General features: G+C 42.5%; 1 protein-coding gene and 1 long non-coding RNA gene across 4 annotated transcripts in view; one reads left to right on the forward strand and one right to left on the reverse strand.

The window, feature by feature from the left end:
* The window catches only part of EFEMP1 (EGF-like fibulin extracellular matrix protein 1), a 51128-nt gene extending 33944 nt beyond the window's left edge, over nucleotides 1-17184 (forward strand). For both annotated transcript variants that reach the window (XM_015856797.2, XM_015856798.3), the window contains 7 exons: nucleotides 1471-1593; nucleotides 5180-5299; nucleotides 7963-8082; nucleotides 9483-9602; nucleotides 13689-13812; nucleotides 13931-14126; nucleotides 15995-17184. In XM_015856797.2, the coding sequence (XP_015712283.1) occupies nucleotides 1471-1593; nucleotides 5180-5299; nucleotides 7963-8082; nucleotides 9483-9602; nucleotides 13689-13812; nucleotides 13931-14126; nucleotides 15995-16153 (962 nt within the window). In that variant the 3' untranslated portion in view covers nucleotides 16154-17184. The remainder of the gene's footprint in view (nucleotides 1-1470; nucleotides 1594-5179; nucleotides 5300-7962; nucleotides 8083-9482; nucleotides 9603-13688; nucleotides 13813-13930; nucleotides 14127-15994) is intronic.
* On the reverse strand, nucleotides 325-27816 carry LOC146761263 (uncharacterized). 2 transcript variants are annotated; one of them, XR_014944432.1, is made up of 3 exons: nucleotides 27700-27816; nucleotides 9721-9900; nucleotides 325-1647 (listed from the first exon to the last, which is right to left on the reverse strand). It is a non-coding gene; the product is annotated as an uncharacterized LOC146761263 (long non-coding RNA). The 2 variants fall into 2 exon arrangements; XR_014944433.1 differs by lacking the exons at nucleotides 325-1647; nucleotides 27700-27816 and adding an exon at nucleotides 12876-12986 and having other exon boundaries at nucleotides 9744-9900.

The raw sequence follows: 27816 nt of genomic DNA on the forward strand, positions 1-27816 counted from the left end.
GCATGCAAAGCACAGCAGGTTCCCTGCAAAGATTTGTGCTGCATCCACTGTGCTTTGGCTCAAGTGGTTAATGATGTGTCAGGTTGGTATGAGGCAGCCAGATCTTGTCCCTGCAAATCCTTACACCTGAGAATGTGCTTTTCAGCTGTCACTACAGAACAAAGCAGTTAGCAAGGCCTGCGCCGGCACAGCAGCCGAAATGCAAACAGCGAACAGAAAAGGACTTTGTTTTTCCTCACAGATTAAAAAATATAGATGTATATGTACAATGTTCGGACATTAGGGGAAAGGGCAAACACTGAGAGTTAATTCAAACTGTTGATGGTTTATTTTTTATTGAATCTTGTGGTCAAAATTGTTTTCATTTGCAATGTGAAAGAATCCATCATTTTTTCCAAAGCACCACCCAGAATCTGCCACTGGTGATGTTCTAACGTCCCAAGTGCCTATACAAATAGAGAGGTCAGCTGAGATTTGTAAACTAGAGATCATAAGTTTTAAGGAATTTGTTTATTCAGCCTAGAGTCTCCAAATTGTGTAGAATGCCAAAATTAAAAGTCTTTTCACTGTACCGTGTCAGGTTACAATAAAAATCTCTCTAATGCTTTGGATGTGCAGATGAGAAAATGAAATTGCAGTTCCATTTTAAGCAAGCTGTTTGTCAGCACATGCACTTTAATTGCATGTAAGTACCTCCAGCAGTTACAATAAATAGGCAAAGTCAAAATGTTTTATACTTGTATAAGCCTGCGTTTAGCGTGAATGAAAAGCTGCCTGAATTACACAGAAAAGTATTGGTTGAGTCTTTGCATTTTTAGCTCTACTGCTGAAATACAAACAGGCATACTCCCATTTCCAAATACTTGAACAGATTGACTGAATTAAGGGAATTTTCATGGGAATGACAAGAGGCAGATCTCTTCCTGATGAGAAGGCCACCACCACATAACAAGTTCCAAGTCCCTCTCAAGAATGTGGAGCATGGGAACCATGCAAAGAAAAAAAAGATCACCAGAGTCCTTTATAACATTAGCAAAATATTTCTACATCTAATTCTTGAGAAAAAGCTGAGCTACTTCTGTTGAAGTCTTCTGGAGTAGTTCAGTATGGGGAGAAAAAAACCAAAAAAGCCAAATGGGTAAAGTAGAATAGAGCTGCAAGACACATTCAGAAAGTTTTATGGTGGTTAGTGCAAATAATAACACTATTTGACCAAAAAAAGAAAGAAAAAAAGAAAGATTATTTTAAATAATTCTAACTGGAAATATTTTCAGATGTGGTTAAAAACTATAGGAATTGTGTTAAAATTTGTACCCTGCAATTGGAATAAGCTTTGAGATTCCGTCCTTGGAGTATCTGAACTTTGCTGCCCTTGTTCATAGATAGTTTGAAAACAGGTAAAGCGTTTCAACAGGCTACATACTTTAAGTAAGCTTTGTCGCTAACATTATATTTGCTGTCTTTATAAAGATATAGATGAATGTGCTACAGGAACTCATAACTGTAGAGCTGACCAAATGTGCGTCAATCTCAGAGGGTCCTTCAGCTGCCAGTGTCCTCCAGGTTATCAGAAACGAGGGGAGCAATGTGTCGGTAAGTCTTCCTCCATCCGAAATGATTTTCTTTCGTTACTTGAAGTTGCAGCCTCTTATAATAAAACATGTGAGTAAAAAAAGCTGTTTATTTTTGAAATAATCACTTTATCAAAATAATTAATCACTAAAACATGTAGCTAGAAACTATTTTGAGTGTAATCAACACTTGGAATTGGACTTCACAAGATTAAGTTTCTTAATAGTTGCCGTTGTGTTTATTATTTGTATTGGGGCATTGCCTAATGTCCCAGATACAGTCACAAGTCTATGATAGCAGCAAACTGAAGCATGTCTTTCCACTGACCTCAGTGAGATTCGAATCCAGATCTGCGGGACAAAGCACTACCTTCACACGGACCTAATCCCAGCTCTGCAGAGCCCCCATGCACAGTCTGCTTTATGAGTATAAATGAAAGAGATGGAAACTCTGAATTCAAGTATATGATATTTGCAACTTATAAACCACTGTGCTTTATTACCTGGGCCAAAATAAACCATCGGCACCTCTGGGACCTATACAGGCATAGCATTAAATTAAATCCAAGTGCAACATAAACACTGCATCTTTCCTATTCCATCCTCATTTGGGGATGTTATGCGAAAGTGCCGTTACTGTGTTCCTGCAGTCCTGTCAGCCCATAGCACCTCTTTAATCATGGTTTCAATGGATGAAATGTTTTTGTATGTAGGTGCTCCATTCCCAAGCTTTAGGTCTGTCGAGAGATATTAAAAAAAACTAAGTAACTAGTAACTAAGTAAGAGAATCAACTGTACACATCGTGAGGTGACATTCAGGACCACTTTGTGTGAGTCACAAGACTGGCTTTTATGCAGCCTAAGAGAAAATGTTTTTTGGTCCACAGCAAAGCAGGAACAGAACTTCATCTTTTTCTCTTTTTCTTCACATTGAGGATCTTGAACTTGAAAAAGTTTATGGAAATAGTTTTGGCTCTTCCAAAAAAGGCTTGACAAGGTTGTAGGTAGCCACTGCCCACCAAGGGCTGCAGGAAGGACACTGGAGAAGCCTCAGTACGCATCCAGTCTGACTTTAATCTCTGGCCATGGCTTTTCTCAGGGGTTCTGAGCTGAGGGCTACAGAAACCAACCCCCAAAAGCTTTTCTGAAGGTATGCATCCAGCTCTTAACTGACAAATTGGTGTAAACACAGATGTATCTGATATTTCTCAGTTCTCTCTGGAAAAGGAGGATGAATAGTTTGGGAGTGTAGGCACAAAGATAGTTTTGACAGGTCACTGACGTATATATAAAGTTTTAAATAGGTGGGTTTTATCTAATTTTTTTATTTTTAAATAAATACAGAACTGCTGTGCAGTAGCACTTTTGATATCATGGTCCAGGGCACTACTTGAAAGCCTTATGGGACCTAAATTACAGAACTCAGTAAATGTATGATACACCCTTATATCTTTGCATAAATCCATCTATGTATCTAAATCTGCACTTAAAGTTTTCTGGAAAATGAGATTTCCCTTCTCTTATTTAGGTCAAAAGTAAGAACACCACCTGTGTTACATATTACACACTGACCTAAATTATAAGCACTTAGTACTGTCAGCAATTCAGAATGAAGCCTGTCTTTGGGGATATTTTTCTTATTATTTTTTTATTTTTTAACAGCTTAGACAGAAAATGTTCTTGGGGCCAGATCTTGATAGAGGTTCTCCATATGGGAGGAAATGTTTCTCTCAAGTTTGAACAAAAATTTTCCAGACTCCTTTGGCCTCATTTAGAGGAAGAAAAGGACTGACTGCTAACCATTCATCATTTCTTTTATATATTACATTGTTTTATTTTAAGAATTTGGTCGTTCACTTACTGCAAAATTAGTCTTTCCTGAAACACAGGACTGCAGAGAGAGTGAACTGTACTCCAGCATGACTTCAAACAGAAGATTTGGCAGAATTGGGTAGATTGTGCTTAGCACTTAGGTCTGTGTGGAGCTGATGAGCACAAGAGCCTAACCCTGCAAGGAAAACTCCCACTGAATTGGAGTGCGATCCTGGAAGCATTTCCATGCAGAAATACAGTGCCTAAAAAGCAAAGCGTCGCTTAAATATCTACATTGCTCAGTCTTTCAACAGCAAATTGTAGGGCTTAGTCCTGTAAATTCAGGGATGCAAGATCTGCAGTACCTCCTGATTTATTCCATTTCTACCTCGGAATTTCCCTGCAACAAAAGAGTTACAGCAGCAACCGCTACTGTACGGATAGTCAGGAATTTTCCAGTGTAAGCCTTTTCATTCAAACTCATCCAAAACTAAGATCAGCTCCTGACAGAGGATGCAAAATGGACAAAGAAGGGGTTAACTTCTAATAATGATTATTTTTTCACTTCATATTAAAACAAACATTTCTCTCATAATAAAAATTGGGGAAAAAAAGAGGGAAAAAAAAAAAAAACAACAACAACAACAAAAAAAAAAAACAAAAAAACTTGGCCTCTTTTTAAACACAGCTATGGTGGAAACAGCTGGAGGTAGGAAACTCAAGATCTGGCATGGTTATGGGAAGTGCCTTTCTTTGTTCCAGTGAAAACTGGTCTTATTTGTCTGAGCGCTTAGCCTTTGAAATCTCCCATTGTGTACATGTAGAACAGGCGTGGGTTTCCCTACCAGGCTCAAGCAGGCCATAACTGAAGACAACTTCTGCACGATCAGCATTGCAGCACAGCTTAAAAATCAATTTGTGGCCAAACAGGCAGGATCTCCTCCAGAGCGTAAAGAAACCTAAAATGCAGAGGTAAAAGAATGGGCTGTTGCACGATTTGTGTGGTTTGCAGGTGAAAACCCTGCTCCAATGCACATTAGGAATGCTGATCCACCTCACAACTGGGGCTGATCTGTGTGGAGAGCCTAGGGAAGAGAATGCTGCCTGAGATAGCAGCACATCCAGCTGGTGCACTCGCCTTGCTCAGCCCCAGAGCGAGGCCAGAAGGTGCTCAAGCTGCAGTGCTGCTGTATGCAGAGGTATGCAGGAGGGGAAAGGGAGTGAGAGCAGCCCCTCGGGAACCTGGCCAGTTTCTGGGGGATCCCTGTGGAAGCACAGCCATCTGTTTCCTTTTCAGGGCCACTAATCGCCTGTCCTCACAGGGAAAATTTGGACTCTTTTCCTAACAGGGCTGAAAAGATTTAGTATAAGCTAAGTGTGCTGCATGAGAACTTTTGGATAAAAACAAAATGGTTCTTGAGTTGCAGTCGCTGTGTTGGTCAGCACTCTGCATGAGCATGGGACATTTTAGGTTTTGAAAAGCTGAATGAAACATTCTGGGTTCTGCCCATACCAAACAACAAATACGACCAGTACTGGGGAACTGAATAAGAAGTAAAATTAGCAGAGGTACTGATAGTAGCGGCTGGAAGACAGGCAGTGAAAAAGACTGAAGAAGTTAATGAGAAGAAAGGGTAAAGCAGCATGCCCCTTGAGATCTGTGGAAGCAATATCTAGCCCAGATAAGCTTTTTTTCTGCTTTTAATCAAGTTCATTTAACTTTACAGTTGGGTAACACAGCAGCTGTGAAGGCCCATGATTCCATTCAAACTAATTTCTCTTTTTTGCTAACTCAGATATAGACGAATGCACCCTGCCTCCTTATTGCCACCATCGATGCGTAAACACTCCTGGTTCCTATTACTGCCAGTGCAATGCTGGCTTCCAGCTGGCATCCAACAACCACACCTGTGTAGGTAAGAACTTCTTTACATGCACTTACACATGAGCTCACTTGGTAGAGACAAACACCGACACATGCCTTGCCGTGATTGCAATTTAATTGTCTTTATCCCAACTTACTAAAGGAAAAAAAAAATACCAACCTACACATCACACTAGTTGCTGTATTGAGAGGCTGTCCTGACTGTAGGAAATCATAAGATCTGCTGTGAAAGAATTAGAGATCATAATAATAAAAAGGAAAATATGGCTGCTGAAGTACCAGGGTACTGAATAAGTTTATATTAGATATACATACTTGGTAGAAAGATGCAATTTGTTAAGCAAAACTGTTAACTGTCCAGGATTTAAAGACACATTCCTCAGTAACAGTACTGAAAGACAAGTGTTGTTGAAAATACCCGTAAAGAATAAAACCTGCGTTGCCATTTCCTGGTGGTAATTTTTGTTGTTCTTTGTTTTTTATTTCATGTTTTGGAATAAGGCTAGGTAGGAAATCAGGAGATGGCTTTTCTCTGATTTGGGCTAAGAAACATAAATAGTTGTGTTGAACCTGAGCAAAGTTTTGCTTAGCCCAGTGTTGCTTCTTGTAAGGGAAACTGTTGATCACAGCCTGAACCTCTGATTAACCATCTCAGGCAAAGGATGAGTCAGCTGTGGGAGCACAGGAGAAGGTAATTCAGCTGTGCTCCCGGAAGGCGTGGAGCTTGATTCCACCTCTCCTAGATCCCATTAAAGGGCTGACCACCACTATGGCAACATCTCTTTCTGGAGATTGCTCCTTTATGGAGTTCTGGTGGCAAGCCTCAGTGTTATCTGTCTTGACTGAAGGCCTCAGAGTTGCTGAGTCTTTTCCCTAGATACCCTCTGGCTACCTATTTACAGCTATACTTGTATTATTCCAACTATACACTTCTTCAAAATGTCAAGGCTTTAAGGAAAGAGAGTAGGAAATAAGTACCCTTCCATGCTCCTAGCACTGAATAAGCAGAAAGTGTGGTTTGTGTTCCCCTTTTTCATAGCAGTTTTTTTGTTGTTTTTTTCTCGTGCAACATTATCTTGGATCTGAAACTCTGTCTCTTTGTCTGTTGACTTTAACACAACTGAGATCTCAGCTAGGAACAGCAGAGTGAGAATGGCTGTGGAAATCAAGAGATTGGTGATAGGGAAGGCTGGGAGTTCTCCCTGGCTAAATACACACATGTACAGGCACTGTAGTGACAGAGGCTTTCATTGCTTTCCACCAAATAATAGGATAAATATTGCATGTGGATTTAACATAATCACATGACAAGTTGTTACTCATTTGACCCTTTCCATGGCTCAAATTCAAGATGTTTTCTTTCAATTACAAACCTGTATGATGGCTCCAAGTTTGCTAGGTGCTTCACCAAGAAGTCCCTTCTGACTCTTACTGGCCTCCCAGCCTAATAAGTCATATCCCCACCAGGAAAAGTAAAGTGAATCTTAACAAGAAAATCTGTAAAAGAATGGCTGCTGCATCAAGGCAGACTTTCACATCTGCAACAGTCATCTGGCAGAAGTGATTGCAGCTGTACTGATCACATTTGTCTTACAACTTTTGCATATATTGAAAGTGGGTCAATATTTCTTGGAAGGGAAACAAACGGAATTGTGGCTTTGGCTTTCTTATTTATTCCTTCTGGTAGTGTTGTCATGATGTGCATTCTTCACACTGTTGCCAGAAACCAAATAAAAGGAGGGGGAAAAACAGCTTGGTAGTCAGTTCTCCCCTATTAATTCATTGTCAGGTCCAGGAGGATCACGTAGCTAATTAATATTCTCCTCGTTGGTTTACTTCTCATGAATACCTCATCTTTTGCTGGGTTGGTTTCTTTGCAGTTTTATTGGTTGTTTCTGTAGGTGACTGTTGCTGACACGCATAAGCACTTGCAAAAGCTACGAATTCAAAAACTGTTTACAGTGCAGCTCTCTACTACTGATTACAGCTGATGAGCACAAATATGAATGGAAAATATGCAGGAAAGAAACACAAGGGAAAACAAGGAAGCAACAATTAGTCATCAGCCTATAAAAATAAGCACTACAAATTGCAAACGTGATTACACTTCTATAAACCTTGCATTTAAACTGCTTCTCTTCCCGTATTGCAGAGTTCTCACAGATATCCTTTGGATGGCACATTGTGGAAAATGTGGCCTAGAAACATACCTTCCCTCTGGACGGTCTAGGCCTTAAGAGCTCTGCAAAACTGTACTGGCCTAAAAGGCTTATGTTGTAATTGTAGTGGTATTTCAAAGAACAAATTTAAGGAGTAATAAATAGCTCAAATCTTAACCACCACATGCTGAGAGGTCTTATCAGTATGTGTTCCTTATATCAATTATTTATAGACTTGGCATTTTATACCTGAAGAAAAAAAAACCACACTGGAATGTGGAGTTTAATAGCCACACTAAACATTATTGGAATAATTCAGTACATGTTCGGATAACTCTCATTCCTGGAAAAATACTCTTTTTTTTTCTGCATGGAATGCAAAGCATAGATTTGACATTGTTCCAGAGACTGTAGGTCTGTAGTGATGTAGTCAGCTGAGCTCCAACTAAGCAAAAAGCCCAGACCAAGGACTAATCCACTTGATCAGCCTAGTTACTAGGAACCAAAGATAAAGATCTGCAATTTTTCCTTTCAGACATAAATGAGTGTGATGCCAATAACCCATGTGCACAACAGTGTTACAATATACTGGGTTCTTTCATCTGCCAGTGTAACCCAGGATTTGAGCTAAGTAGTGACAGAATCAACTGTGAAGGTAAGCAATGTTTTTCTTTCCTTGGAAGGGCAGTCATTTTGGATTGATGTTCCCAGAAGTATCTCTGTGAACTCAGGGGTAGAATTCAAGTGGAAACACACTGTGGTTGCCGAAAAACTTGTTGACTTTTCTTTTTTTTTCCTTTGGTGTTGCAAATTATGTTGCTGATACACACCTTAGTAGCTGCAGTTTAATTCAGGTACATGTTGGTATGGCTGGCTGTCTTTAATAGTAAGGACAAAACAGGACAGACATCACTACTGTTCAGATCACAGCTGGGGAAAATAAAGCTTCACAAACACTTGAACTGTGTGTGGTCTAATGCTGATGGCCATTAAATGAATTGGAAAGGAATGAAAACCAAAAAACAATTGAAATTCTGAGTGCTGTTAGGTTCCTCAGAAAAGAAAATCCTTAAATTTTTGATTGTAGGGAAACAACAATTGGGCTTTTGAGGCACTTTCAAGCCTGTGTATACAAACAGCATGTCTCCTGATGATTATACAATCAACACTTTATTTCCTCTGCCAGAGCCTCCACAGGGGTCCTCTAATTTCCTTTTGGACACAGGATGATCTCACCCTTAAAGCCCATATCCCTTCTACCAGTCTGTGAGCCAAAGAGGTCTTTTTGGTTTACCACTGCCCTCCTAAACAAGCCAGCAGAGCTATTACAGATGGTTCCTCTCCAAGCTTCTTAAGCTTAATCTTACTTGCAAGCGAACAGAGCAGGGAGCAGCAAGTATGCAGCCTTCAGGATAATCCCTGACAAAAGTCGAGAGCTGGGATCAAATCTGAGGTACTGAGTGCGTGTTACAGTGTTTTCCAAGCCATTCCCTAGTTTTTGTTGGTTTAATTTCGTTTCTGGGCAATGACATACAGTGTTTAAATCAGTTTCATGGTACAACTCTCTGGCAAGGGGCTGATGGTTACACAAGGATTAAAAAGAAAAAGAAATGGTATATCTCAAATATTATTTGAAGACAAAAAAGAGGCCTTACACTCTTCCCCAAAAGAATGCTCCATTAGGGTAGCACACAAATATGAAGGCAACAGTTTTTGCTATGCTAGCTTATCTCGTATTTGCTTTTTGTGGAAGCAGCCATTTTCTAGAATAGAAGAACTGCAGATTCTCACTCCTGTTTTCCCAAACTACTTCTGAAGTCTTAGTTTAGCTTCCTCAAAGAAATGTATTTCTCAGCTTTGAGAGTGAGTAACAAGTACAACTAGACCTTCAGTTTACAGCTTCAAGGTGTTAAGTCATTTCAGAGTCCTTGAGAACTTATTCTTTAAAACAGCTTCACTGTTTCTTCTCTCAGAAACATCAACTAGCTGTTGTATTTAGTCCTGTGGAAAGGTAGGTATCAAAAAAAAAATAACCCAAAGTTCTGCTCTCTGCAGATACTGATGAATGCAGAACGTCAAGTTATATATGTCAGTATCAGTGTGTGAATGAACCAGGAAAATTCTCCTGCGTCTGCCCTGAAGGTTACCAGGTAGTAGGAGGCAGAACATGTCAAGGTAAGTGCCTCTATCCTAGCACTACCCATTCTGCATTGTTAGTAACATTGCTTCTCACAAGGCTAAGAATGCTTGCTGTCTAAGTATTTATGTTTTACGGCAGCGTAATCATGCTTACAAACGATACGTTGATGCACTTGATGACTGATTGTATATTTGATGTTCTTTTAATGTGGATCCTTCAGCTCAACTCTAAATTCCTCGGGTGCTTAGGAAAAACAATTCAATTTTTGCAGCTCTGAGGTAAAACTGATTTTTGGATGTCCAGGTGGTGAATCTAAGTTCCAGAGATAGATATCTGCAAAAAAAAAAAAAAAAAAGGCCATTTATGACAGGCACAAGGCATTGCTTTAAACCATTTAAACCATGTTTCTTTTTATAGAGGTTCCTAAGTGCAGCCAGAACAAAAATGAAAGACAAGTTCTGATAACAGACAGAAGGAAAAAAACAAAAAAACAAACAAAAAAATAATAATAATAAAATAAAAAAATTAAAAAATAAACAGGAACTTCGAACATCTGGTTTTATGTTTAGAAAATAAATGTCCTGGTCTGTGTTTCGGTTCTGGTTCGGTGCTGCCACATCACTAGGATTATAGTTTTACAGTTTGTTTTTCTCATAGGCTCCATATTAATTATTTGCAGTTCCTTCCAAAATACTGAAGAATGCAGGAATTGTTACCTTTGTAACCCTGAACCTGATTTAACAGACTTTATTTGTAGAAATAGTTGTGTTAATTGTCAGAAGGGGGTGAGGGAAAGAACTCAAATTTATGAAAAGGCTGTAAGGTGGTGGGTTGTTTTTTTTTCTGTTCTGTTCTTATTGTTTTGTTCTAGGGTTCAGTCTAATTTCAGAGAATCATAGAATGGCTGGGGTTGAAAGGGACCTCAAGGACCACCAAGTTCCAACCTCCCCCTGCTGCAGGCAGGGTTGCCAGCCACTACATGAAGCACTAGACCAGGTTACTCAGGGCCCCATCCAACCTTGCCTTGAACACCTCCAGGGATGGGGCATCCGCAGCCTCTCTGGGCAGCCTGTGCCAGCATTTCCCCACCCCCTCAGTGAAAAACCTCCCCCAACATCTAATCTAAATCTTCCTTTCTTTAATTTAAAACCATTCCCCGCTTGTCTTATCACTATCTACCCATATAAAAAGTTTCCTTCCCACATGTTTACAGTCTCCCTTTAACTTCTAACTCTCCTCCAGCAATGAGATCTCCCTGGAGCCTTTTCTTCTCCAAGCTGAACAAGCCCACCTCCCTCTGCCTGTCTTCTTAGGAGAGGTGCTCCAGCCCTCAGATCATCTGTTCAAAAGCTCAGCATTTTTTCTTCAGATACAGTACTGCAAATGGGGCCTCACAAGGGCAGAGTAGAGAGGGGCAATCACCTGCCTTACCCACCTGACCACCTACCTCTTCTGATGCAGCCCAGGATATCACTTGTCTTCTGAGCTACAAGAGCGTGCTGATGGCCCATGCTCAGCTTTTCATTTACCAGGACCTATAAGTCCTTCTCAGCAAGGATCCTCTCAAGTTCTTCTACCAGTCTGTATATATATCTGGGATTACTCCAGCTCAAGCACAGAATCTTGTACGTTGCTTTGTCGAACCTCCTTTTGAGGCCCACCTTTCAAGTTCATCAAGGTCTCTCTGGATGGCATCCCTTCCTTCTGCTGTATCAACTGTACCACTCAGCTTGGTGTCACTTGCTCAGGGTGCACTCGATCCCATCATATGTGTCACCAATAAAGATGTTTAAGAGTACTGGTCCTAAGACAGACCACTGGGTGACACTGCCAGACACTGGCCTCTACCTGGGCATAGAACCATTGACCACAACATCCTGGCTGCAGTCTTCCAACTAATTCCATATTCATTAAATAGTCCACCATTCAAATCTGTATGTCTCCAGCTTAGAGATAAGTATGTGGTGGGGGACCATGTAAACGGCCTTTCACAAGTCCTGGTCGATGACATCAGTTGCCCTTCTTTTGTCCACTGATGCCATCATTCCAATATTGAAGACCAGCAGATTGGTCAGGCATGACCTCCTCTTGATGAAGCCACGTTGGCTGCCTCAGAACACCTTATTTTTTTATTTTTTTCCCTTTGTGTCCTGGGATGCATGTTGTCCAGCCCCATAGACTTGTACACATCCAGTCAATGAGGCACTCTCAGACTTATTCTGCCCTTACAGTGGGGGTGATTTTGTGTCCCCAGTTCCAACTAAGAGTTTCAGGGATGGGAGAAATATGAGAATCCTGGCTGCCAGTAAAGCAAAGGACTCATTGAGTACCTCAGTACTCTCCATGTCTCTTGTAGCCAGTTCTCCTTTCTCATTTATCAGAGGAGGCACACTCTCCTCGGCCTGTCCCTTCTGACCCCACTTAACTTGCCTATCCCTTGTAAAAAGCTCGTAGCCCTCAATGTCAGTATTCCAGTTATGCAGATATGCCACCATGTTTCCATGTTAGCAGTAAGATCGTAGTTTTCCAAGTGCACATGGTTTCAACTCCTCCCGCTTATTTCCCAAGTTGCTTGCATTGGTTTAGAGGCACTTCAGCTGGGTTTTCAGACTCACTGCCTTCCTAGAGAAGCCCTCCCACAAACCTCCAGGACAAATCTGAGTTTTTTCCCCCACAGCTTCCTAAAGCGACAGTGTTCACTAGTTCTTGGTCACCCAGCAGACACCTCCTCCCCCAGCAGCTCTAGCTTAAAGCTCTGGAGATGAACCCAGCCAGCTTGCTCCCAAATATGTCCTCACCCTCCTGGTTAGATGTGTACCATCCCACGTCAACATTCCTGGTTTGGCAAAGATGCATCTTAGATCATAGAATCCACAGCCTTTGATATGACGCCACTCACACAGCCATTTATTCAAGTGGTCTGTTTTTTCTGCCTGGATCCCAGTTTCCAGCTGGGGGGACTAAGGAGAACACTACCTGCACTCCTGATCCCTTCAACATCTTCCCAAGGGACATAAAGTCTTTTTGGATATATTTCAATTTCCCAGTCACAGCTTTGTGTGACCTAGCTTGAAAGACCAGGAGGAGATAATGGTCCTCTACTTTTATTATAGTCAGTATCGTCTTCATGATGTCCCGAATGCGAGCTTCCAGAAGGCAGCAAACCTCCGGAGAGGTTATCTGGACAGCAGATGGATGCCTCAGTGCCTCTCAGCACAAAATCTCCAATTGCTAAGACCTTTTGCCCTTTTTTTTAGCAGCACTGGTCATAACTCAGGTCCTCAGTTGGACCTTCTTAATGTGATCACCTCCTTCTTGTTCTCAGCCACCATTCATGCCTTCTTCTTTCTCCCATACCAGTCTGAAATCTATCAGCTAGTGGGACTTCAGGAGCAAGAGGGAGTCTTCTCCTTTTACACCTAGAAGAGACAAAGGTCCAGTCACTGTCACCCTGTGCAAGTTCACCCCTTGTCAGGTGGGAAGCCAGCTTATCTTATTCCCCTAGCTGGACCCCAGGACAGGGCTGTCCATCTGTCTGTGCCCTTGCACCATACCGGGCATCCATCTCTCTTTCATACTGGAATTCCTTTTCATTTCTAAGAGCATCTTGGGCAGTTGGATCATCTTTAAAATAAAAAAGACCTGTATCTTCAAAGAGGTTCTATTTATTTGAATGGCCCCTTTTTGAGGCTGGGTTAATTTCAGAGCTATTTCTGTTGAAATGTAACCATTTACTGGGCATTTTAGCCAGGCCATGAAAACCAGCCAACTAGAAGTGAGGTCCTGCAAAAAGCCTCGATCTTCTTCCTTTAAGATGTCTTATGCTGGAAAATGATTCATTGCTAACTTGGAAATTCAGTGTTTCTACAGCTGAATTATAGATAGTATGACTCCCGTGTTTCTTTGGTCAACAAAAATTGTTTAGAATTAACATACATTTAACAAATATGTTCCATGTCTGCATCAGAAAATGCTTTGTTGCCAGTCTCCAGGAAAGCAAAGAGAACAGAAACCTTGAGTTTCAACAGAAAATAGGTGGCTTGTTTGGTGGTTGTTGATTTGTGTGTTTTTGTATCAAACTCATTTCATCTGCTTTGACTGTTCCTTTTCCTTCCCCCTAGACATAAATGAGTGTGAGACTACTAATGAATGCAGAGAGGATGAAATTTGCTGGAATTACCATGGAGGATTTCGTTGTTACCCGATAAATCCTTGTCAAGAGCCCTATGTCCTCACATCTGAGAAGTAAGAGAAAGACAGACACTTTTTTAGGGTTATCCACATCAGGCAGCGTGACCAAATTTGGCAGAAAGCAAGTACTGTTTGTCTGCTACTATCGAAGTCATCCATTTTTGTTTTTCAGCCGCTGTGTCTGCCCCGTATCAAACACCATCTGCCGAGAGCTGCCCTACTCCGTTGTGTACAAATATATGAGCATCCGTTCAGACAGAACAGTGCCTTCCGATATCTTCCAGATTCAGGCAACCACTATTTATCCTAATACTATTAACACATTCCGGATCAAGTCAGGAAATGAAAATGGAGAGTTTTACCTGAGAGTGAGTATTGGTAGAGCGGGTTATGAACCTCTAGTGCTGCCAGGGTGTTACGGTGTTCCTGTAAGAGCAGTATCATAGCATACACAGTTCATCAGCTTTTTAATAGCTCCTTGTTAAGTGTGCTTGCTTTACACATTTCAAGCCTTTACCTGCTCTGCCCAACAGCTGTATAAACTGAGAATCAAACAGTTCATGTGACTGCAGCACAAGTAACCTCCATGAACATTTAGCAAGTGATACTCACACAGAACTCAAACTGCCTCTATGAACTTTTCAGTCTCTGACATCCCACCGGTATATATTTAGAAGGGAACCGTAAAAGATGCAGAAGGCATTTAGCGAGCATTCTTTTTCTCCACAAAAGAAATTAAGTCAGGAAATAGCTCAGGATGAGGCTCTGATTCTGAGAGAGAAATTCTAATGTGCAGGAAAGTCTGTGTTGAGGGATACTTTTTTTCTCACACTGCTGCAAGTATTTCAGAAAACCACAGAAGTTTAAATGACTTAGGACAGCAGTATTTCCTGTTGGTGTAATGCATTCAAGTAGATTACAGATGAATGAAACCAACATCTACTTTAAGATTCCTTTTTGAAAGGAATCTGATTTTTTTCTTTTTTTCTTTTTTGGGCATTTAATATGTATAAATTCCTGGAAAATCCTTTTTCCATTATGTGTGGCTTTATGCTCAGTAAAAAAGCATCGACACTGAAAACAAGCCAGAACGTTATTAATTAGAACATTTTCATTTATTTTTCTTAAAATATGAGGATTAGGGTGTTCTAATAATACAGCAGAATACTAATACAGTGTTGCCTGTTTACATCAAGATAGGAACAAGAATCTCCTCACTTGTGCCTCACTTAATCTGGTATACCTATAATTCAGTGCTATTTCCTGGATTTATTACACATCAAAAAGCCATACCTGCCCCCAAAGTATTCACTGTTGTTTTAAGAAAAGGAAAAAAAAAATGGACAGCTCTTAAGGATGAGTTCATTTTAGGTAAGGAAAGACTCCAATCTAGTCTGCAGATTGACTTTGAAACTGAGCTCCAGTCTTCTGTTGCCGCCCAACAAGAAATCACAGACCTTAAATAAGGAAGCACGTGTTTATTCCTGCCAGAGGGTCGGCTCTCTCTTAGAAATTATTCCTGTCATTTCAGTGAAGACTGCAATAGGTCTCTGATGCAGCACATGGATTCATTTGTCTAACCTACCTCGTTCACATGGGGAGCAAAATACAATAGGTAGAGGGAGGGATGAGTTTCCTCCCTTTACCATCTGTAAATTAGGAAGCGTTTCACCATTCTAGTGGCATGCCACCTTTCGGTTGGGTCATCGATGTCTCATTCCCAGTCAGCAAGACCCCAGCCTGGAAGGAACTCCGGGGTGGAGCAGGAGGCAGCGGGGCAGGCTAGCTGCAAGAACTCCGTGTTTATGGGGTACACAGACTCTCCTGAAGTATGAGCCATAGTGCAATTTCCCTCCACTGAATAAGCCACATCACTGTTAAATACATTAGGTATCTCTACTTATTCTTCATGTATCTTAAAAGCTGATAGACGGAGATAAAACAAAAACCATCCTGGGACAGACTACTGCTGTCCAGGTCCTTTAGGGGAGTCAGCATAACCAGGAACAGATTTTGTAGCACAGTTTATTCCTCCAAGCCCCAGTCAGGTAAAGCTTTCCCTCCAGCAAGGCCAGGTGTGAGATTAGTCATGGCCATGTTTAAATAATACTTGCATTGTGAATCTCCGTGCTGAGGCAGAGCATTTTATGGTGTAGTAACACAAGCAGTCCCCTGACACAGCTAGAGAATCGCTTAAGATCTGACTGAATTCAACTTTGTTTTTCCCTTCTTTCAGCAAACAAGCGCCGTAAGTGCAATGCTGGTACTGGTGAAATCGCTATCGGGGCCAAGAGAACACATTGTGGATCTGGAGATGCTAACAGTCAACAGTTTGAATTACCGTACAAGCTCAGTGTTAAGATTAACAATCATAGTGGGACCTTATGCATTTTAGTGGTTTTCAGTAACCCTTCATTGGCACTTAAAGCAGCCAAAGAATATTATCTTAAAGAAAGCACTTACTATTTTATTTATAGATTTTACTCTTTTTTTAATATATATTTGTTTAGTAAGTTGATAACCCACACATTACACCTGTAATTCAGAATTAGTAGATGTGTTCCATAGTATAACATGGGCATTGTCACTTTCTGTATAAAGATTTAAACCTTTTTATGCCTAGATGCATAGTACTTTTGTATGAGAACTGTATGTTCATTCTATCCTGTAAAACTTCACGCACCCTTCGTAGCCAAATAGGTCACACAATTCAGAGGTGATCCTGAACTGTTCTTGTTTAAAATTCTAATGCAGCTACACTGACAATCTCAAAAGCAAAGAATTGTATTATGAATGATATGCAAAGTAATGGTTCTCTGATAAGCTAAATATATTTCTTTGTAACTAACTTTATAACAAAAGATAACAGTTAATAAGAATCTATTCCTGTAGGCATTTATGTTGTGCTATCACTCTTTTTTTCTGGTCTGGGTTGGGCGGTAAAGTTGCATTGTGAGAAGTGTTTTGCATCAGGTTTTCACATGCAGATTGCATTGACCATACCATGGAATAACATTCTGCTCTCTCCGAGAGAAACAGGCCATTGTAAGAACATTTCTCCTACAAAGACAGACCCCAAACAGAAAATAGCCGTGCTGGGCACACATCTTGTCCCAAGAACGCGGCCGGTTGTTACTGGTCAGAGGGATGCAGCATTTTCAGACAGAAGTTGGTGTGCTGTTTTTCCAGACGTGTTGTGTACTACAAACTAAGCGTATTTGCTTGTTAAGTTATATCATCCATTTTCAAGCACTGTCCTGTTCTTGCTCTTAAAACTCAGATGCGTCATGTACAGTGTGCAGAAAATTTATTTCTAGTTCAAGAACTAATAGCATCTTTTGTAATATGTAAAATCTTATTTCTTGTTTAAAATGTAGCAGTTAATCCTTTGATGTACAAAATTTTTAATAAAGTTCTCTTACCACAGTGCATTTAGTCTTCCTTGAGAAAGTCCTAGCACACCTTACAGGGCTGAATGCTCACTACTGTGAGTTCTATAGACAGAGTGGCACAGAAGACGTCAGGTCATAGAGCATTAGTTCCTGGCCAACTAGTAACACCATTTGTGGAAGGACAGTCATTACCTACCAAGTACTGCTGACATTTTAAACTGTCACACCAACACGTTAGTTGCTGGTTTCTCCATTGAAAATTCTTCAACAGTGTATTTATTGTACACAAAAATCCTCCTGTGGTGCAGATCCACATATTCGGGTTTTTTGAGAAGCTGTTACCCTCAGGGATGGCTTTTCAGGGCAAATGCCCAGAGAGATGCAGCCAGCGAGCATGGCTGGAGGATACGGCATTCAGAGATCCTGGGATACACAGCAGCAAAACTGCCTCCAGGACACAGCTTGGGACTGGCCACAGCAGCTCCACCTCGGGACATCACAGCCCCCACACTCAAAAATTGCAGAGCAGGACCCCGTTTCCCAGTGATCATTCCTTCAGGCATTCATTTGTGGCTTTAAGTAAATACTTCATCTGCCAATGGGGTCAGAGCACATGGTTGTGGCACAGGCCAGAAAAATAAATAGTGCTGGCACGGGCTACAATGTCATTGCCCAGGGCCCCAGGGCTGTGAGATGAGCCCACAGGTAGCCTTCATAAATCTCCGCAAGCCAGGCTCACCAATACAAACCTGGTCACTTCAGAGAGAGATTTCACCTATTTTCCACAGAGAAAACACTCAGTGTGCAAAGTCTGGCTCATAGGAAGCTCCTTTCTCTCACCAGAGGGATTCCTCCCCATTCAATGTCACTACTGTGAGCCTCCTTGGTCTGAGAGGTAACTCCCCACCCCGCCCAAGTATGGAAGTAAACGTGTCAGGCCTCCTTTAACTGCCTAGGTTGTGTAATTCAGCACTGCTCATTCTAATAAGCAATTGGGTTTGATGTTTCTAGGTTTAAAACGTTCACCTTTCTCACATTCAGGAGGGCTGGGATAGCCTTCCCTTCTGCAGCCCAGGGCCTACAGAGTGCCTGCCTGGCCCCTGCTGTGAATCCAAGAGCCACAAACCATCTCTGGCATACCCCACGCTGCCAAGCTCTGCCCCAAAGACCCGCTCTGCCTTCAACCTCTGCCAATGCAAACAGGGCACGTATTGACACCAGCTTTGTCACCAGCACTTACTTGCAATCATCAGTAAAGTAAAGAAACATTTGTGGCAGCCCCACAACCAACCTGTCCTGTACCAGTGAGAGCCCTGGCCAGGACTGCAGCTGCAGTACCCGGCTCCTGCCTTCAGCTCCACCAGCCAGCCCCAAACACGCTCCGTTCATCCAGCTGCAAATCCATTTACATGCTGCCACTGCACCAGCTGCTTGAGCAATTCATTTGTCCTTTGAATTTCTGCTTATCTGACAACAGCACAAAACGGACTGGTTTATATATACGCACATATAAATTTGACATATACACTTAGCCAGATGATCCCAAAATCCAGGAGGTTTACCTGGATTTCCTGGTAAACCCACAAATGCAGGAACCACATTTTTTTGTTTCATATTTTGTGCATCAAATGACATAAGCAGCAAAGGCAGTTGCAGCTCTTACATGCACCCAAGCCATACTTGGCCTTGCCCGTTCCTCCACGTTTCATCGTGCTCATGCACTGGATATAACCCACTTTTATCTCTGCACAAACTGTCCAGCCAAGCACCCTGGCCCCCATCTGTTTGCAATATGCAGGTCGATATAAGACTGCTTTCAGCCCAACCATGCCAAGTCTGGGGTTACCATGCAGCTCAGGAGAACATTGCTCCAATATGGGCTGGCTGAGCACACCACTCCTGTGCACAAAGTTAATCACAACCCTTCCACAGCGGCAGGGAGCAGAAACAGTAGCAGCCCCTCCGAAACAAAACTGGGGCAGGCTACCAGGATAGACCAGGGGCTGGAAGAGGGTGGCTGGGGCTGTTTCAGGTAGGTGTGAAGTATGCAATTGAGCCTACACTGGTCCAGAAAGCCTGCAAGCAAGAAGAGAAGATGGTTTAGTGCCTGAGGTTTGGTGGGCTTTTATACACAGTGCTGTCAGAAAACCTGTGTGGTGTTAACGGGGAAACTCACAGATTCATCCCATGCTCAGGATACGGAGCTGCGGCAAAGTTGCTACAGGAGTATAAATAACTGCTTGTGTTGAAAGGGCATCGAAGTTCCAAGGAATGAGCTGAAAGGGGAGCATGTGCTCAGCTTTCACTATGGCATACCAGCGCAGTTATCAGTAACGTGCTTCAGGGAGGTTTCTCACATAAATCTCTCACTTGGAGAACCACCTAAGTCAGTATCACATGCAAAGTTTAATATCGCTTCAGAAATAGAAAATAGAGAGGAAAAAGGTTTAAAGAAATAGGATTGAGTAAACAGAACTTAAGGAAACAGAAAACCAAGTTCATCCACTTCCCTGAGACCACCTGAATGTAGAGCAGTGGGATTATTTTGTTTGGAAAGCTTACAAATGCAAGTTTATTGTTGTATCCCGTTTCCATGACTGCAAAGAGTTGCTTATGTTTTGAATGATCATCCATGTTTCTATCTTTATAACTCTCCTATTAAAATATAGAACAGCTGCTGCCCCAGTCAGCTGTTCAGCATATAGAGCCCACTAGGGACAAAGCCCACTGTTAACACAGAGAATTATTTTTAACGCCCTCACATTTCCAAACCTCACCATCATCTCAGCAAAATGGCACGCTTCCACACTCCCCAGCTGGGGAAACACCTGCGTAATACAAAACGGAGCTCTGCCGCATCTGGTACAAAATCCAATTTTAATTCATCTGGCCAACAGGAAAAGTTACCAGCCCTGGTGAACAGAAACAGGGCAAGAAGTTAACTGCATCCTGCATCTGGGGAGAGGCAGCTGTCTAGTTAAGCTGTTTATTCTGCAAACATTTTTGTATATACTAGGAGGAAAGAGAGCTGTTTAATAAAATGGAGATGGCTTATAGTTGCCAAAGCAAATTTGAAGGACAGAGTGCAAAAGCTCTTGTTATTTTTTATTTTTTTATTTTTGTTTTTGCATGGGAAAAAAACAACACAGTTCTATTTTACATCGATTTAGGCTGCACACATCAAACTTATTTTTTTAAGGAGGGAAATAAGTTATCTCAAAGTTAATTCCTCCTAAATCATCTCCCTCATATCTGCTCAGTAGAAAAAGCTGCAAGCACTACAGCAACCACTGCTGCTAACACCAAGAGGCAGCAGAGGTGCCCCTGGTGTCTCAGAAGATGTAGATAACAGGGTAGGGGCTTTGCAATAGGATGTGTAGCAGTGCATCTTACAGACTGGACTTAGATGAGCTGCGAGTTTTGTTTGTAGACGTGGTTACAAACTGTTCCCACTCATTTGAGCTGGAAATTGCTCACTTCCCGATCCTGAACCCCCACAGTTCCAAAAAGGACACTGTGCTCTGTGCTTCTGCTTCCTCTCAGCAACACACAATCAATATTTTTATTTTAACTTATTACTAGACAACCACAGAGTGCACATTCAAAAAGGGAAAGCATTCCCACCGGCATGCTACAGCTCAGAGCTTTGTGAAAGGTGCAGCTCTCAAGCAGGGCCCCACTGGCACTGCCATCCTTGGAGAAGCTCATTGATCCAAGTAGCCCCAGCACTAGAGCAACATGAAGAACCTCAGCTGCTCCTGCCCTGTGGATGCACACACTGGTTCAACGTATTGCTGTTTTAACAAAGCACTCATTGTACACCCCATGCTCCAGCCTCAAGAGCTACTACCTAAAACCTCTGCAAATAGGGTACAGCACAGAGAAAACAACCTCTATTGCTGTCCCCAGGTGTAAGGGAAACTGTTGATCACAGCCTGAACCTCTGATTAACCATCTGAGGCAAGCAACAAGTCAGCTGTGGGAACACAGGTGAAGGTAATTCAGCTCTGCTCCCTGAAGGGCTGGAGCTTGACTCCACCTCTCCTGGATCCCATTTAAGGGCTGACCACCACTAAGGCAGCATCTCTTTCTGGAGATTGCTCCTTTGTGGAGTTCTGGTGGTGAGCCTCAACACTGGTGAGCATCCATCTTGACTGTGAGCCTCAGCACTGGTGAGCCTTTTCTTAGATACCCTCTGGCTATCTATTTACTCTGTGATTACAACTACGCACTTGTATTATTCCAACTGTACACCAGGTGTACATTTAAATAAGTGCACAGAAACAACTAGACAACATTTCCAAATTTAAAAGGCTGCCAGCTACCCCAACCCAACTGCTGTGTTGACAACAATAATATAGGTTTCCTCTTTACATCTTAAGAGACAGCCATGGAAGTTTGCGCACAGACACCTCATGATCTGAATCCTGACAATGTGATTTGACAGGCATCTGAATTTGCAGCCACCTCCCCTCTGAAGTCACGCTGTCTTGCACTTTGAGTGTCTCCACAGTATCCACATGTAATATGTAAGAATGTTTCCTATGCAGAACATACATAACAAACACCCAAGTGGGTAGTCAGAGAGTGAAATCCTCACAGGTGGCATGGAAACTAGGAAAACAAACAGATTTTGGATGGACAGAGCAAGGGTTGCAGAGGTGAAGCCAGTATACCAAAGCAGAAGGGTAAAATGCATCACTAAAATCAAGTCATCATCTGGAAAGCTGAAGTTGTATAAGAATGAGGAAAAAATAGGAGGCCAAAAGAGCACCTCACCAATGCATGGATGGGCAAACCCAGCCTCTTCCAGGCTCAGAAGAGGCAAGAAGCCCCCAGAAGGCAGATGTGGCCAAGACAGGACCCACATTATGTGGGGAACAACCAAAACAGGATAACACCAGTTCAGAAAAATGAAGTCACAGAATCATAGAATCACAGAATTACCCAGGTTGGAAAAGACCTTGAAGATCATCAAGTCCAACCGCAGCCTAACCATAGTACCTTAACTCTAAAAACCCTCTGCTAAATCATATCCCTGAGCACCACATCCTAATAGCTCTTAAACACATCCAGGGATGGATGTGGCCTTAATGGATGAGAAGCTGCTCCAACTGCAACAACAGAGCAGTGGAGGACTCCAGGCTGATCACACTCTCCTGGGAGGGCAGCACTGATATAGAATCATAAAATGGTTTGGGTCAGAAGGGACCTTTAGGATCACCTAGTTCTACCCCCCTGCTACAGGCAGGGACACCTCCTTCTAAACCAGGTTACTCACAGCCCCATCCATCCTTGAATGCTTCCAGGGAAGGGGCACGCACAGCCTCACAGTGTCTTACCACTCTCACAGTAAAGAATTTCTTTCTAATATCTGGTCTAAATTTACCTTCTGACAGTTTAAAGCCATTTCACCTTGTCCTGTTGCTAACTGCCCTTATAAAAAGTCACTCCTCAGCTTTCCTGTAGGCCCCTTCAGATGCTGGAAGGCTGCTATAATGACTCCTTGGAGCCTTCTCTTCTTGAGGCTGAAGAGCCCCAGCTCTCTCAGCCTGTCCTTGTAGGGGACAAAAGTTCAGCAGAAATTCCCAGCTTCAAAAAGCAGCTCCAGTACCAGGTATGACTGGAGGGGCCACATCCTTCTTCTGCATCAGAAGGGTTTGGGGAACAGCAGTCACATCCAGCTCAGCCAAAGTCACAAAAGCATTAAGCCAACTCAGACTGTATTTTTCAGGGACTGTCACCTCCTCCCTAAAAGTCACAGTTTCAGAGCAGTGATGTGAAATAAGATGCTCCTCTGATTTGGGAGAGCAGAAAGAGGCATTCTGCGAGAGAAAAACTGTGAGCAGAGTCCTATATTTCTATCCAGATGAAAGGCAGTAGGAACCAGAATGTTGCAAATAACAGCATTTCTAGGAAAGCCACCTCTAGACATGAACTAATCCTCCAAGTGATCCGAAGTCCTTGACAGAAGTTTGCAATCATTTCTTTCTTTCCCTGCAATGAACCTGGCTCCAGACAACCTGGAAAGAGGTGAAATTTAAATCTGCTCCAAATTCAAATGCAGAATACCAGGATTTCAATTCAATATGATTGAAATTAGAGATTTTTTTACATTTTTTTTTTAAAGCCTACCTTCTGTAATGGTAATAATAGGGGATAAAACAAATGTTTTCCATCAATACTAAAGACTAGGATATCAGGGCTGGTCAATTCCCAACCAGGTGAAGTTTAACACGAGCAAGTGCCAGATTCTGTACCTGGCTATAAACACAGACGGGGGTGAGATGCTGGAGAGCAGCCCTGCTGAAAGGGATCTGGGGGTCTTTGCTGAAAGCAAGTTGAACATGAGTCAGCCATGTGCCCAGGCAGCCACAAAGGCCAACCACATCCTGGAGTGCACCAAGAACAGCACTGTTAGCTGGTCAAGGAAAGGGATTGCTCCACTCTACACTGCACTGGTGTGGCCTCACTTCACAACTGTGTGCAGCTTTGGGTGCCAAAGTACAAAAAGGGTCAGGATGTGTAAGGTAGAATAATATTAAAGATGGTAAATATTCAAAAGGTAAAGGAAAACTCACTGATATCAAGGCCTGGGCCAAAAAAGCTGGGGCAGTCTCCACCAGGGAGCGATCTCAAAGAGATGCTGTCTCAGTGGTGGTCAGTCCTTAAATGGGATCTAGGAGAGGTGGAGTCAATCTCAACTGAAAGCATCAGCGCTGGTGAGTCTTTTCTTAGATACCATCTGGCTATTTATTTATTCTGTAATTACAACCATACACTTGTATTATTCCATCTATACAAGTTCAAGAAGCATCTGGAGATACAGTCTGGTGTTGGGGTGGTCCTGTGTGGAAACAGGAGATGCACTCAATGATCTTAATGGATCTTCCAATTCAGGATATTCTATGATTTGCTTCTTTTCAGGTGTTTCAAGTTAGCATTATTCCATGGTCTCTGGGAAACAAAAAAAAGCACGTTCACTCCTAGCACCCATCTTCTCTATTCTGTATTACTGCCTTGCCCTTCAGGAAAGATTTCTAAAGCCTTCTGTTTCACAGGAGCTCTAAAAGCTGCCAGAGGTGGATGGGTAGTGGAAAACATGAAGCACCGTGCCTAGAGCTTGCTCTGAGGCCAGCAAGTTTGTACTGCAAATCAAACCCTGAAGACTGAAATGGTAACACAAGACTTCATCAGGGTCAGAAAATTTCTGCCTCTGCACTGGTATGCTGGGGCAGTAAAGACTCAAATTATATGGTGAATTTTTCCAACAGAGCACTAAGATTTCATGGACTAGTAGTCCATGTAGTAGCAGTTGTTTCTAATCTATTACACAAAGGCTGCTGTTTCTACTGTTTTCTGGAAATGCAGAGCAGATCAAGTTGATGGATGCTTGTGCCTTATTGCAAACCAGACTTGCATGTCATTTTCCCCATTAGTGCTGGGAATGGTTTGCAGGAGCAGAACGCTTTGAGAGCCCATTCCATCTGAAAGCAGACCTGTTGCAGTTCAGCTTCTCACTTGTATTAGGAAGCTGCCCCTCCCCAGCAGCCCTTTCTTCCCTTCTACACAGTACAGGCATTGCTGGCTGTTAAAATCTACATCACAGCAGCTTGAAACTTGCCAAATTCCATCTCAAATATTTTTCAGGCATGTTTTCTTGCATGGTTTGGGATTTTCCCCCTTGTTTCTGGAGTTGGCAGAAAATAAAATGAGGCTTCAGTAATGCTGTGACACTAATGCAGAGCTTCCATTTGCGCTTTGCATGCAAACAGAAGCATTAGAAACAGAAGCAACACATCCACATAATGGCAAAGATAAAAGTAAAGCCCTCCTGAAAGAAAAGATGTACATACTATCTGTATATGATACATTCATGCAGTGCTGGCATGCAATCTGAGGATTCTCCTCATATCAACATCTCACTCAAATCCACACCCTATAAGGTACCGAGCTAACTAACACGTGTTGCTAACCTTGCCAGTATTTGGCCCGTTCTCCTCCTACCATAAAATTACCATTGGTCTAATTTTTCCATCTTCAAATAATTTCAGGGGGAATGGAGCACCCCACCATACATCTGTGACTTGTTTACTCATTGGGCACAAAACATCCTGCACTGCAGCCTGCTCTCACCTGAACTCACATCTCTGCACTGTTGTCACAGACCTGGCAGGGATGATCTCCATCTTGGGGCAGAAACGTTTCTGTGGAACAAAACATTTCTTTGCCTTCAGGGTCACCTACATTTGCACACTTTGGGGCACTTGGGATTAAGAGATTCTGCCCTGTTTTCCTTCAGCCACCATCACCTTAGCCCCAAACCCAGCGCTTCAGGGTAAAAATACACTGTCCAGATGTTTAAAAAGATCCACCTTGTTCTGCGAGTCAGATGATGCTTTTAGGTAGTGTGGGATATTTGCTGATGAGGTGAAGGGGTGGGAGGTGGGGGTGGATGTGTTTCTCATGCCACAGGCTCGATAGTCACCCTGGATCAGTCGTGCAACTTGGGGCATTTTGACAGCTGCTTCCTGAGGTTGCCTGGAGTCCCAGAAAGGATGTAAAATATTTGTAGTAATTCCCTGAACAAACCCAAGAGGCTTCCTCGAAGCAGAGCCCTCCGCTCTGTTGACTCGCACTTTTTAAAGGTAATATAAATTCCACTTACACGGGTTTGTTTTGATGTTGAAAATTGGTCTCCATAGACATGGTTGAAACCATGCCCTGGAGTGCTGAGGCTGGAGCCAACAACCACACAGCCCTTCTTTCATCAGCAGAGAGCCCAGGAGGTTTGAGAGGTGTAAATGCCACCACAGGGGGACCAAGGAGAGGCCAGGGGACCAAAGGGGGACAGGGAACTGTGCCCCCACTACATCCTTTGTCACTTCCCCACTGCAGCCACATCCCACCGCTCACACATTTCCTCTACTGAGCATAAACAAGCAGGCAAAAAGCCCCAGAGAGCCTTCAGGAAGCCTAAAAACACTTTTTTTTTTTTTTAATTTTAAAAAGCTCACCCTGTATTGCCCCAGAGCAGATGCCTTGAAGGTGAACACAGTGAGGATTGTAACTGCCAAGCAGAAACAGCAACAAAAAAATGTAAGGGTGAGGCAAACAGGGGAACGCATGGAGAAAAGGCAAGTAGAGAGTTTTATATGGAAATTTATATCAAGGGTAACATTCCTGCCAAACACGAGCTTTTTAATACTTCTGGATGCAAGCCTGAAGCCTAAATACAGTGAGGTCTGATGCTACAGTACTGTTGAATGCAGCGATGCTGGGAATTTTGAAATTGCTACAGGTTTCATCAGCACTAAAAGCCACCCAGAACACCACCACCACTAATCCCAAGAGGCCAAAATACTCAGCCCACTGTCAGGATGCACAGGCCTGTTTCTCCAAGGCCAGCCTGACACCAAGCACAGCTCGGCATCATTGCAAAAGTGTCACTGGCAGGTGGTGCTGGGCACGTGTCACCCAGGTCAGCAGTGACAGGTAGGATCTCATGGAGCGCTGTGCAGAACAGCTCATCTTGTGGATGCTGAAGTTGCCAAAACTGGTTGCTGCTTCACTTCTGAGCTACGCCAGTCCTTTCCATGTGAGATTAAGCCACTTTGAGGCTACTTCGGCCTGGGATGTGCAGTGGAATATATTTCCACTCCTCCTCATCACCTCTCCCTTACAAGGGCACCTGTTTCCATTTACAGGCTCACATCCCTTCAAATCACTTCAAACTGTAAAAGGGACCACTCAGCAAAATAACACCTCACCTGAGCGCAGAACAGAGCCCCTAGTGCCACACAGCTCAGCTTTACAGGGACACCAATTTGACAGCAAAGTATATAATACCTCATTGCTCAGATGCATCCATCACAGTGCAACACAATTCCTCCCTTTCAGGGCTGCTCTGGGCTCATTAAATCCCATTAATTTATTACATGTGCTGATAACATCTCCTAGAAATAAATAAATGAGCTGTTAGGATTAAAAGCTTAAATATCAAGACCATCCTGGTCAGCTCCGTGTTAAAAAGGCAGATACCAAATGGAAAAAAAGCTTCATAAACTAAAAAGACTCCAAATTCCTCATTTGTTTACTTATCTGACTTTATATTAGTAATTTCAGTCTAATACAGGCCTGCTTAGGTGCCAGATCTCATCTGCAACTCTGCTCCATCAAAAGCAAGAGCAGCATCCAAGCTTAACTGGACACAAGTATCAGCCAGCTATGTATGTTATAGTCAATTCTGAGAAAAAAAAAGAAAAAAAAAAAAGAATTAGATCAAATATAATCATAAATGCCTACAGTTGTCACTGGTTACCACAGCAGAGAAATCAGCTGCTGATGTGACAGACCATGTCAAATTGTAAGTACAACTAAAACCGCACACTTTCCCAGCTAGAAAGGCAAATATATTTTAAGGAGATCTCAATTTCTGCATTAAAGTTACTCTTGGCACATCTCTGAATGCACCAAAAAGATGGACAGACATAAATGGCTATTTGTGTGCACAGTGACTGCCATCATTGCAAGGTAGCTTACAACATACCTCAAAATCCTGTAGCTGCAGCTCCGAAGCCAGGAACTGAAGCACCATAGCACAGCACAGGAAGCTCCAAGCAGGGCTATGGAAGTTGAACATCATCCATTTGCTGCAAACCAGAAA

Source organism: Coturnix japonica, chromosome 3 (assembly GCF_054131305.1).
Source record: "Coturnix japonica strain WE chromosome 3, WE-NBRP24, whole genome shotgun sequence".
NCBI lineage: Eukaryota > Metazoa > Chordata > Aves > Galliformes > Phasianidae > Coturnix > Coturnix japonica.